Source organism: Haliaeetus albicilla, chromosome 19 (genome assembly GCF_947461875.1).
Source record: "Haliaeetus albicilla chromosome 19, bHalAlb1.1, whole genome shotgun sequence".
Classification (NCBI taxonomy): domain Eukaryota; kingdom Metazoa; phylum Chordata; class Aves; order Accipitriformes; family Accipitridae; genus Haliaeetus; species Haliaeetus albicilla.
The window spans coordinates 16,658,730-16,671,235 of NC_091501.1; the positions used below are offsets into that span (position 1 = coordinate 16,658,730).

At 35.8% G+C, this 12,506-nt stretch overlaps 1 protein-coding gene across 19 annotated transcripts in view; it reads left to right on the forward strand.

Moving 5' to 3' along the window:
* Nucleotides 1–12,506, forward strand: part of PLEKHA5 (pleckstrin homology domain containing A5) — a 176,270-nt gene that overhangs the window by 116,709 nt on the left and 47,055 nt on the right. For 18 of the 19 annotated variants that reach the window (XR_011328894.1, XM_069807845.1, XM_069807846.1 and 15 more), the window contains 3 exons: nucleotides 1,905–2,005; nucleotides 2,921–3,036; nucleotides 10,614–11,081. Coding sequence is in view for 18 of the 19 variants with exons in the window: in XM_069807845.1 (XP_069663946.1) it covers nucleotides 1,905–2,005; nucleotides 2,921–3,036; nucleotides 10,614–11,081 (685 nt within the window). In the remaining variant the exon portion in view is untranslated. Of the gene's footprint in view, nucleotides 1–1,904; nucleotides 2,006–2,294; nucleotides 2,543–2,920; nucleotides 3,037–10,613; nucleotides 11,082–12,506 lie in introns of those variants that run through there. The other variant, XM_069807844.1, reaches the window with a different exon arrangement.

Here is a 12,506-nt window from a genome sequence, read left to right on the forward strand (position 1 = left end):
CGGAGGGATAAAAGACTGCCTGCTTTCATATTGGAAGGTTATTGTTGCAACAAATAAAAGATCTTAGAGCTAGACAGAAGATCTGCTATTTTTCTCTTGTATTATTCATACACAGCATACAAGTAAAGATGGGTATGGTACAGTGTAATGTGTAGATAAAAGCTAGTCTGATTGGAAACACATTTTTAAAATCTAGAAATGGAATGTAGCAGTATGTCTTTAACAGAGACTAAAGTCCTCCAGACATGCAGCTGTTCAGTGGAAGAAAAATGCTTAATGCTTCTATATGGCACTAGTGGGTGTGACTTAGTAATAAGTCAAAGTGTAATCTAGCAGAAGAAGGGAATTTTTCCCAAAAACAGCAGTCCAAATAAAGTGAACCCCAACATTTGCTATGCGTTCTGGGACAGGGAAAAAAAGGCAGATTTTTTTCATGTGTGGGGCTAGCAAGGAGTAAATAATTGAGAGGAGAAGGTGGGATGGATTCAGGCTTACTTATGAATACAGTTGACTACCTGAAAGTAAATCCACTCCCTTCATTTCTTTTCTACCTTTTAATCAGAATAATTTTATGGTCAGTTCTCCAATTAAATTACTATCCAAGAAAGCATAATTTTTACATCTAACATGTCATGTAATACTAAAATGGCTCAGCAGAGCTTTCCCCATATGAATAACTTAAATGAGAGTTGTGGCTTTTCAGAATTTAGTGAGTAAATGAGAACCGGGAAAAGATTTGTAAATCCGTGTATGAGAGGGAGTTCTTTTGTGCTGTTGACATGTATTTTAATTGTAGCTATTAATTTTCCATGCTTGAAACTTTGGAATATCTATGTTTTCATCTTAATTTCATAGATACATAGTCATTTGTTGTGGGCAGTATCTTCAACTAAAGGAAGTGTTATGGGGGACAGTGTCCTAAGATACGGGTTGTAAATAGAAGTTCTGTATCTGAAATAGAATTAAGATTGACTTTGTGAATTGCATCCAATTATTCCTTTATTAAAGTATAATTGGATTAAAGAGCTGGTTGTGGTTCCCAATTAAAATGTCAACTTATTATTACAATGTATTGTTCTAAAATTTTATGTAAAACAAGGTTCTGGAAAAAGGGTGTTTGTTTGGGGGGAGAGTTTGTTTTTTACAAATTATCTGAAACATGAATTCTTACAAATAGAATGTAACTGAGTGTAAACTCTTCATGGGAATTATAAAAACTTGTAGCTTGATATGCCCAATATCATAAGAAGAACGTGCAAATTTTCTCTGAGGCCGACAATCAGAAGCAGTATTTTAAAATACTTCTGCTCTCATAGGTATTTGCAATTTTTACTGAGCAGGCAATAGATAGCAAGTATTGTTCTTGTCACTGAATTAGAGGCTTGACTTCCATCTGCTTTTCAGTTTTGAACTCATATGCAGGTGAGCACTGATCCCAGAAAGCTCTAGGCATATCCACTCGTGGTGTTTTGCATAAGGCAGATTCCATAAAGTAGCTCACGTGCTTCAACTTTTGCAAACTAGCACACTCGGGGGCGGGGGGGCAGGTTATGCTTGTCCATCTTGGGAAAAAGTCAAAGGTGGCCGTTTTCAGGTGGCCGAGATTTCACGGTGCTTAGCAGGTTTTGGGGGGCACACACTTGTGCGGTACACGTCCCGTGGCGTGTGTTGGCAGAGGGGGGCTGCACAATTGCTCTTGTGGTCTGCACCCTTCTGAGACTCTGTACAGGCACCTGCACAACAAATCAGTCGGGCTTTCTGATTCTCTGATGCATTTTTTTCCGAGGTAAACTTCTTGGTAGTGGTCTTGTGTTGTTAAATACAGAGTTTCACTGAAGTGTCTGAATACAAGTATTATGTGTCAAAACACTTTGTTTCTCTAATCAAAGACTATTTATTCACAGATGAGAAAGAAGAAGGAATACTAGGTAGCATTCTTCTACCTAGTTTTCAGATATCTGTCCTTTCTGCTGAGGACCATATTAACCGGAAATATGCCTTCAAGGTAAGGGAATCAATTTTTCAGTTTAATTTTATGTCCGAAAGCACAATAGCCTAGTGATCAGAACTCATTTTACTGAGTAGTTATGCAAAAGAGGATTGACAAACAGCTTCTGAGACTGATTTTTGCATGATACAATAGCAGAGGATTCAGGTATTTAGCCTGATGTAACTGTAGACATAACTATCAGAGAAAATGGATGAATATCACTTATTATTAGTCTTTTATTTTTAGTTCATGGATCTTAAATACTGTGTGTTGGTTTAGAATTGTAGATGCATCTGCAGCTGGACTTACCCACTAATTAAAGCTCTTTAGATACAAAGTATCTTTACATATAAATAAAAATAAGGTTTTATTATCAATTGAGTCATAATATTACGTGAATCATTGTTAGGAGTGTTTCACAGCTAATGTTTTTAATCATGATATAAATCACTCTGCTAAATATTTTCTCTTGACTTTTTGTTGTTGTTGTTTTATGAGCTCCTTTTGGCTCTTCTTTTGGCCTCCTAAGCAACACATCGTTTATTGACAATGGTAAGTACAAATTAAAACTTACTGTATCATTCAGACTGCAAAAATCTATGCCAAAATCTTATTTATAATAATTAATATAATTTACATTAATGGATAGTCAAGATAGTTTTTAATAGATTGAAGAAATTTAAGGGCTTTTTATTGAGCGTACTAATGAAGAAGCAGCTATGATTGAAAATTGTAGGGAATTATTTTGAAAATATGAATGCAGTGACAGACAAACATTGAAGTGTTCCTTCTGATGTTTTTTCTGATAATATTATTTGCAGAAATCTTATTATAGTAAACATTAGAGTGAGTATACGGTAACATTATTTGCCTCTTTTCTTTTACAGGATCTTATATTTTTATTGCAATGACCATGTCATTTCCAATCAGGCAGCTCATCCAAACATGAGGACCTATTATTTCTGCACAGATACAGGGAAGGAAATGGAGCTGTGGATGAAAGCCATGACAGATGCAGCACTTGTGCAGACAGAACCTGTGAAAAGGTAGTGTGGATCGACAAAGCAGTGGCACACAGTATTTCTTTTTCATATTTAGTTTGATTTATTTAAATGAAAGAGTTTACCTTAGAATAGAATGTAAGTTGGCTGAAGTAATTTCTCCTTATATTGAAGACCCCTTACTAATTTAACAATGTTGGATAAAATTTTGAAGTGGTAAAAATAGACTAAGTTCTGTTCTGAATATGGATGCCTTGAGTGTAAGGGGCTAGAAGGAAAAAAAAAAAAAAGACTGTTTCCTTTAGCATCAAAAGCAGCATCAAAAGAAGTCCAATGACAAAATACTATGTGCAGGCATGTTTGTCTTCCCCTGCCCTCCTGACTGAATAGCAATAGCAGCTCAGCTGGTGGTAGTCTTTGGCTTAAAGCTGTCTAAGTCTCAAATTCACAACTGTAGTTTCTGGCTAAATTAAACAGTTGTGCCTATGGGCAACCTGTGGGGAGCAATTCTTGTTCATCATTAAGCTGTCATCAAATTTATACTTACCTAATCTGGACCCTTATCCTTTATGTATCCATGTGTTGACAAAGAAAAGCAAGTTATCACTGGAAGCCTTGTGTTCTCAGAAACTGAATATTGTCTGCTCCTGTCTACCCAGTAAGAATAGTTTTCTCTCTGAATGTGGTCCCTTGGGTCAGCTCCATGGCATCTATAATGGAAACCTCATCAGTTGAAAATTTAGAAGCTTCTCATTATTGATGGTACAGAAGTTATTGCTAATGGCTGCTGTCACTTGATCTATTCTGCACTCTGTTAGTTCTTGCTACACTGGAGCTAAATGAATGGCAGCAATGCTGAGAAATTTTAAGTTAAAAAAAAAATTTTAAAAAATCACATAGACACAGGTACCAAAGAAGGAGAAGGTGCAATTTTTGCAGAAGAGTAAGCACATTCAACTTGTTAAATTACAAGCAATCTTTCTGAATTTTGCCTTGCTAATGCAAGTCATCCCTCTTAACTTGTTCCTGGCATTTCTATATCCCATGTTCCAGTATGGTGCTGGCAGAAGCATAAAATGGAATGCAGAATGATTAGACACTTTTAATGTTACATGTTTTAATGTTTTGTGGGCTTCTTAGTCAAACATAATGAAGCTTTTACTTACACCAATCTACAGGACATTCAGAAGGCTAACAGTAAATGAGAACACTTAAATTTGCACCTGTGCAACCTTTAGTGACTAATCTTAAACAAAAGGTTGAAATCTTAGCTTTCATCTCCAAGATCCTTTAAATATAGAGATAGTAAATGAAGTATTTGATTCTCTGCATTGGACAGCATGGCGAAATAGCTTAACAGAAAAAACAGATTGTTCTCTGTACTTTGAAAAAATAACACATGTGCTTCAAGCTCTCAGGGGTCATGTGTGTTTTTCCCAAAATTACTGAAAATAAAAGATTTCAGCTTATAGAAAGGAGGAGTGGTAGGTCCAATTACCACAATGAAATTTGATCTGATTATGTATGATTTCATATTATATATGAAGATTTTATGGTTTGTGTCTTCTGTAACCCTCCTCATGTTTGGGAACAGTTGATGTTATGGGAAAGGGATGAGCAGAGTGAATTTGAGCATAAGCAAGTAGACACTTAATAGCATTTTCACCTTTTACTTCCTCTGTTCAGAGCTTTTAAGAGATTGCTCTTAAAAGAATGAAGTTACTTTACAAAATAAAATGTTTCATTTAACTTAGTGAATAATAAACTTAATCTGAAAAATCAGTTTTGGTTTGCATTGTAAGTGTATTGCAGTTAGCTGTGGTAGCTTACAGATGGTGAAATGATTAAACCAAATCAGACCCACTTAACTTCTAACAAAAATCATGTATTGATTGTATAAGCGCTTCATAGGGGGAATAATACTCAAGTGAGTCATTCTGACTCTTTTTTTGAACCAGTGAAATGACCTTCATTTGATATTTGCAATACTGTGAAGATTGAACGTTTGAAGAGGACATCTTTGTAGTAGGAAAAAAAATAGTGTGAAAAAAGTGCATCTCCATTTGACAGAGCCTCCTTAATAAGTGTCGTCTTCATAGTCTCTCCCATAATAGTCAAAGCTCTATAGAAGATACTTAGTAAATTATATAGACAGATGTTACGTTATTACTTGTGACATTTCTTTTAACATAAGAAGCAATCTAAAATGTTTATGTAAATATCAACTCTTTTGCGCAGTTCATTAATACAGCTGTACAGTCGTGTTAGCTGCCTCAGAGCCCATGAAGACACGTCGTGAGCTCCACTGCAGGCGGGTCGTCCTTCTAGGCTGCAGTGCCATGGCAGCTATAATAAGATGGATGTGCAGTCCACTGCCACGAAGGGTGTTCCAGCTCCTGGAATGCTTGGCCATGCATTCCTACCCCCTTCTGTCAGCTGCATTGATGTCTGCCTATTTCAGGTGTTTGGTAGTGTATAGGCAAACAGTGGGGAGTCCCAATCCAGCTGAACTTATTTTACACCTTTCATCCAGCTATACATGCACCTGCGATCTGCCTTGCATTGCTTTTGGTGCTTATCTTACTCCTTGGTGAATCTGTAGCACACTAAATGGGTAGAAAAGCACTCGGCAGCAAAAGCAGTAGTTTTCTGCCTGGATATCACAGGCAGAATGGACGTGCCAACAGCCAAAACAAGTGTCAGAAAAGCAACAGGAAAAGTGACTTATGTTACACCATCTTGTTGTTTTAATTCAGGCGAGAAACCTCAGGATGAAACAGAAGTAGATGTGACCTCTATTAAAAGTTTTGTTAGTAGTCTTGAAATAATTACTTCAGAGAAAATAACATTTCAAGACCAGCGAGGTCTAAAAGACTTTTGTGTCTGTTAGCTATAATAAGGAAGAAAATCCTTCAGACATCTGTTTTCTAAAGAATCCATCTTTTGGCTATCAAACCAGTTCTTAAAATGAACCATGTAGCAGGATATGATCTTATCCAGAAGAAATACTGTTTCTTCCCTGTAAAAATCTGTTAACTATTAAGTATTGTATTACCTCATCTCTAAGTAGCCTAAAGTTTGGCATGCACATAGCTCTAAGCATAAATGATTTTGGTTCAGTCAAATTCAGCCAGTACCTTTATTTCTCACTTCTGTTTTTTCTAGACGTTCTAACATTGTACTGAATACAGTTTTCTAACAGACTAGATACTTGCAATACAATAGCTAGAGTCAATAAGAACTTACTTCCTTAAATATCTATGCAAGCTGATGTTGAACCACTCTGAAGTGCTTATTAATATAAAAAGCCCAATGATAAGTCAGAGTTTTTACAGTATAGTTCTTTAAATCTAGAAGTCAAGGTACTTCACTGCTTATGATACTCTGGAAAGCCAAACCCAACAGTCTGTTAAATTGAATGTTTCAGCTTTAAATAATTTCAGAGCTACAATTTGTATCTTTTTATTTTTCTGAGGTTTTCTATAAAATATTCTTACTTTCAACATCTAGTTAGCAACATAATACAGAAATGAGATACTGAGTTGAGAAAATAAAAATGTAACCATTTCTTTTAGAACTGATCTGCAGTCACAGCAGAACAACTCCTTTCTGATGTATAACTGCAGGGAAGAAGAAATATTATTTGGTCCTATTGACTTAACTGTAATTACTCCTTTCTAAACATTTTTGTTTTAATTTTACCTAGATAGTAAATTCAAGTTTAATAATGTACTGAGAGGCCTATTAAAATAATTAAACACAAATACTTTAGTCAGTGAGGAACTATTTAAGCCTATGACTCAAAATATGATCTCAAACAACCTCTCTGAATTAGCAAAACATCTTACTCCATGTTGTATCACTGCAGACCACAGTTAAGTTGTATCTATGAGTACTGGTTGCTTGCTTGTGTTTGTAGATGCTAATATCCACCAACATACTGATTTATCATTTTTACCCTAAATGCTGATTTCTCTACTCTCCCATGTTTAAGAGCATCATTTTTCTGTCCTTTCACTGTCAGCTGTGTGTGCTAAAGCCTTTGTTTCTTCTGAGTGATGCAGCATGTACTAAGAAAAGATATTTTACTTTTTTTTCCTCCTCCTAGTGTAGCCACTTTCCCTGAACAGCATAAGCTAAGCTGCCAAAAAAACGCTTGTTAGCATAGCGACATCCACAGTGGGGGTTTACTGATGTTGCTGGGTTTGGAAAAAAAGGCTTTTTCTTTTCAAATGCCTCTGCCTGGCTTTATTAAATCACAGTCCTCATGTCCATCTGAAACTTAATTACATGTCCCCTGCCCAACCCTTTCAGAATTATTTTGTTTATATAAACCAGCAGAAAATAGTACTTTTCCTGCATTGCTCTTCCATACATATTATTCCTGTTTGGCTGTAGAGAACTATAAATTGCATTCAGTATATGCTGAAAGTGCTCATTCGCTTCGTCTTTTCCCTCTTCCGTCCTCAAAATACCCTGCACGTTTTGTTGAATGTGTTTTTGAGAGCTAAATATAAATATGGAGCCAAATATAAATATGGATTTATGTTTCTTATGTTTACCTATTAGTTTCTGATAATTCTTTCCCATTTGGATCCTTTGCTGTGGGAAGAGGTCTCTTGCTCACACTGGGTTGACTGATTTGAAGCACAAAGTTAAAGGAGAACCCAGAAGTCTATTTGAAAGTCAGTCATTCAGCCTCTACACCATCGCAAAGAGTGTCAAATATACATGCTTGGCTCTGCTGTGTATAACCATAGTAACGAGTGATACAGCATAAAGATTGCATGGAAAAACAACTCTGTGATTTTGGAGTTTGTTGGTTTTTAATTAAGACAGACAGTGGAAAGTAGTATGACAGTGTGAATCGAACACTGTGCCAAGTCTTGCCACATATCTGATGAATATCCTTAGAGATGCCACTCTCCCTCTGCACCACAGATTTCCATCTGTAAAAATGGCAACTGCTTCTCTGCTGTAAAGTACCTTGAGAAAAGATTGACATAAAAAGCTATATAAGGGGGTAGGTGGTACTGTTAAGGCATGTTGCATATATTAATGCCCATGTTTAGGATTATTTGCAAAGTAGTCCTTACATTTATTTTTAAACTCTTGAGCGCTGGCTGAAAGCTGAATTTTTAACACCCTTTTTTGACTTGCTAGTTGTGGGAAATGGAGTTTTCCATTTGCTTTCCTGTTTAGGGAATTCCGTCAGTTTGTGGTAGAACACTGGGTATTTCTGAGGTGGGAGGGAGGAGGTGATCCAGTCTTTTTCCATAACCTTGAGGAGGAACCGAGGCAGAAATGTTTGGTCTTGGGAACAGTTTTTAAAGTCTCGGGGGGGAATAAAAACAAAACGCCTCACTTAAATTGTAGTGTGAGACGATCACAGAATTTCTTTGCTGATACTTGGAAATTATAGAAAAGGTGATATAGGTATAACAGTTCCACCACATGTCCTTCCCCACAAAATTCTACATAAAACCTGGTTCTACATAGGGATTTTCTTTCTCTGAAAGTTATGGTTGGCAGAAATATTACCCTTTCCTTTCTGCTAGCAGAAAACATCAGATATATCTAACCTCTGCATTTAATAGTGATGTATGAGAAAAAATATTGTGTTTAAAAATAATGCTGATGCACATAGCCAGGGAGACATTCATGTTGGATTATTGGCAGGAATGTTTCCATTTGCAATACGTTTGACGTGTGTGTACGCTTTCACATCGGCAGCTCAGGAATAATCACTGAAAGAAAAGGACTATTTTGAGCTACTTATATTAATACAGTGAATTTTGGAGGACTTCTATAACATTATGAAGTATCAAGAAGAGATTGGGATCATCACAACTATGTCAGGAAGAGGCTCGGGGGAAAAGAGTCACACCCCTTGTTAACATGCAAAGTGCATGAGCATTTCATTCTAACTCAGGCACAGTATGCAGAGGACATTGATGTCTTGCTGTTTCTGACTGATACATTTGAAATGGTGTACTTGTCAAGGTAGGAGTCTCTTGATTCCTTTCACATCATGGAGAATTCATAGCAAGAGTAGGGTGGTAATGGGAGGTGCATTTGAAATTAAGTGTCCAATACTATTAGCAGTGGGTAGTATTTTATAAGGACCTTAACAGTTTTCAGTCCTTTATGTATTTGCTAGGGTTCTGTCCTAAATAGTTGTTGGCCTGTTGGGAATTCGTGGCTTAAATAATCTGTTGGGGAAGTGTAGACTTGTTGGACATTTAAGCCTGCTGTTCAGGATGGGGTAAGCAAAATGCTTACAGCTATATGTAGTTTTTCTACTTGGAATTAGAGTATTTTTCAGAGGAGTGGTTATACTTGTGCTCTTGGTCAGTTGTGTATGTGATGGCCTTTTTACACATGGATTAGGCATTTGAACTGGACACAGTTATAAAGCTGAATAATACATTTTCAAAAAAGATGCCAAACAGCGTGAAAGGTTAATTTGACATCATCTTAAAATAAAGATTTGTTCTTGCTTTGGTTTTATACAGAGATGTATTCTTAAAAAATTAAGATTCTTCTTTCCTCCCATACCAAAAAAATGTTGATCAAAACATTTTATGGTTTGGGTTGGTTTTGGTTTTTTTTCTAGTAAACTGGAAAAAAAAAAAAAACTCACTATCTGAGCTGGATGTTCAGTTTATGTCCCAGTACAGAAAATGATACAGCTTCTTGACACTTTGAAATTTTAAAAAGAAGATAGCTAATAGAACTGCATACACTGAGTACTTGTATAAGTACTGTAGAGCAGTAACTGTTCTAAAAATATCATTATTTTTGTGGTACAGTTCCCTAAGTCAGCAGCTATTTTCTCCCTTAAAATTAGGGAAGCCACAGTTATTTTCCACAAAACGTGTGCCAGCCAAAGTGATAACATACCAGCAAAACCTAATTGATGCCCATGACCATGAAAAGTTGTTTGCTTTCTTTAAAGGAGCTCATTATATGTTAAATTCAGCAGTATTGTGAATCACAAGCTGGTCAGCAATGTAATCTGGTACCATTTTTAAAGATGGCTTTAGAAATCATCTGAATTTCAGGCTGTTGACATCTGGAAGCTGTAGTGCTTGGAGAGCCACTGAATATTTTTATTGTTGAGTGTCCAGCCCTCCAGGAACTGAACATCCTATTTTTCAGACTCTGGCTTTATTTCTTCTTGTGCACATCTTTTCTAGGGGGTTAACTGGAATTTAGCTTAAAAAATTTACCCTATGTTGTAAATGCTTTTAAAATAGCAAAGAAATAGAGAAGTGTGGAAGAAAAACCACTTATACTCGCCAACCAAAAAACCCCCCAAACTAACCAAACAAACAAAAAATAAAAAACACCAAACAAAACCCCAAAACCAAACCAAACACCACCACAACCCCCCAAACCAAACCAAAACCCAAAACAACAACAAAAAAAACCCCTGTCCTTGATTATTGTGAAAATATGTCCTAGATTTTTCTCTCAAAGACAAGATATAAGTGTAAAATATCTGGACAGGGATTCACTGAAATAAACCTGATAAGCACCAGTATATTCACTTGTCATTTTTTACTATTTTTAAATGAATGTTTTGTTGCTATTATAGCTTCTTATATATTCCTTTCCAGAGTAGAGAAGTTAACCACTGAAAATACACCACCTCGAGAGGCAAATAATATTTCAAACCATCGGGTGCTAATTAAGCCAGAGGCACAAAATAACCAGAAAAACAAGGAGGTGAACAAAAATGAGGAGAAGAAAGCTTTGGAAGCTGAAAAATATGGATTCCAGAAAGTTGGGCAAGATAAACCACTAACGAAAATTAACAGTGTAAAGCTAAATCCTTTGGGATCCGAATACAGGACTTTACCCATAAGCACGATTCATGCTGGACACTTTAGACCAGTTCATTTAAATGGGTCTGAGAATAAAGCTGTTGGTGTTGTCCTGGCAGACGCTGGAGATGGAGGTCAGCACAGTGTGGTCCAGTCACATACAGAGTCTGAACGAGTTATGCAGAGAACTAATTCAATGCTGCAGTTGGAACAATGGATTAAAATACAAAGAGGAAAAGGACAAGAGGAGGAAACAAGAGGGTAAGTACTATGTAATTTTTATTTTTACTAGGCTTTTTAGCAAATACTAAGACAGGTATCCTGGTGAGGTTCCTTTAGGTTTTGGTCTATATTACATAAATATATAATTCATTGTTCTCTGTAAGAAGTGCCTGGATGACTGCTCAGAACAGATTTATTAAAGTTTTGCTTTTATTAACATTTGAGTGATTAGTAATAAATTAAACTAGATTAATAACTTAATAAATAAAAATGGCCAGAAACCCTTTTTGGGTGTTAGAAATTTCTCTATCCCAGCAGAGAGGTGTCATCAATCATAACAATTTTTTTTCCTCTTAAAATCTGTTCTTGAAATTGCCCTGTCTTCTGCATTTTTGTTCACAAATACTTGTAATAATATTTTATTTAAAATTCTTTAAAAATATTCCAGGGATCTTTTAAACTTTAAACAAGCTTTAATTAAAGAGAGAGAGAGAAGCTTTACCTAAGAGTAAGTCATAGAAATCTAACTAACTTGATGCTTAAAGCTTCTTTTGTCATGAAATTAAACATCTCCCAGTTCTAATATTGAGTTCCAATGCTTATTCATGAAGCTTTAAAATTATGTATGAATGATTGACAATATTGAATCTTGTGCCAACAGCAATTACTCTGTCTGACAAAAGTGTAGGTACGTTGCTTCCAGGATGGCTTACAGACAAGCAGTTCTAGAAGTAAAATATAAAAGTTTTCAATATTACATTAGATAGGAAGTATGGAGATGCTATCACAGGAGGTATTTTGAAGAGCTGGAAATTAGGGAGTTTGTGTATGGATAGATGACAGAGCAGAGCTTAAGACAGAACCAAGTTCAGAAAATGTGTTTTCTGCAAATTTCAAAATATGGCGGTTGGGGGCTTTTCAGTTTTTGCCAAAACTTGAAAAATTTACATTAGTTTGACTTACAGTTGCCAATATTGGTTGAAAATTTCCTCATTGCCATTAGTCCTTCATTAAATATAATTAGGAATTGTTAATGTGTTGTTTCATGAAATACTCCACATAAGCAGTTTGATGAAGTTTGAACTTGCAGTGCAGACAGCGACTTGCACACCCTGACATTTATTTTGTAATGCATGCTGCAGAATGAGAACTGAGAAAGCTCTTTGATGCAATTAGATTTTTTTTTAAATTGGACTATAAAACTTGCAACAAAACAGTAAAAATTTGAATAGCTGTGCCATTTTTCAGTTGCGAACAAGTATAAAACCCTAAAACTGATTTCATCGTGGGAATCAAATAGAGGGAAGTACTGTTAACAATATGTTACTAATTAACAATATTTTATTCTTGACTATAGAGAACACTTGTTGCTTAAATAAGGGTGGCATTGATAGCACAAAGGGTGTGCTTTCAAACGCAGTTCTACATAAAAGTAGCAAACTGAAAAGAATTTGCCTTGAGCTA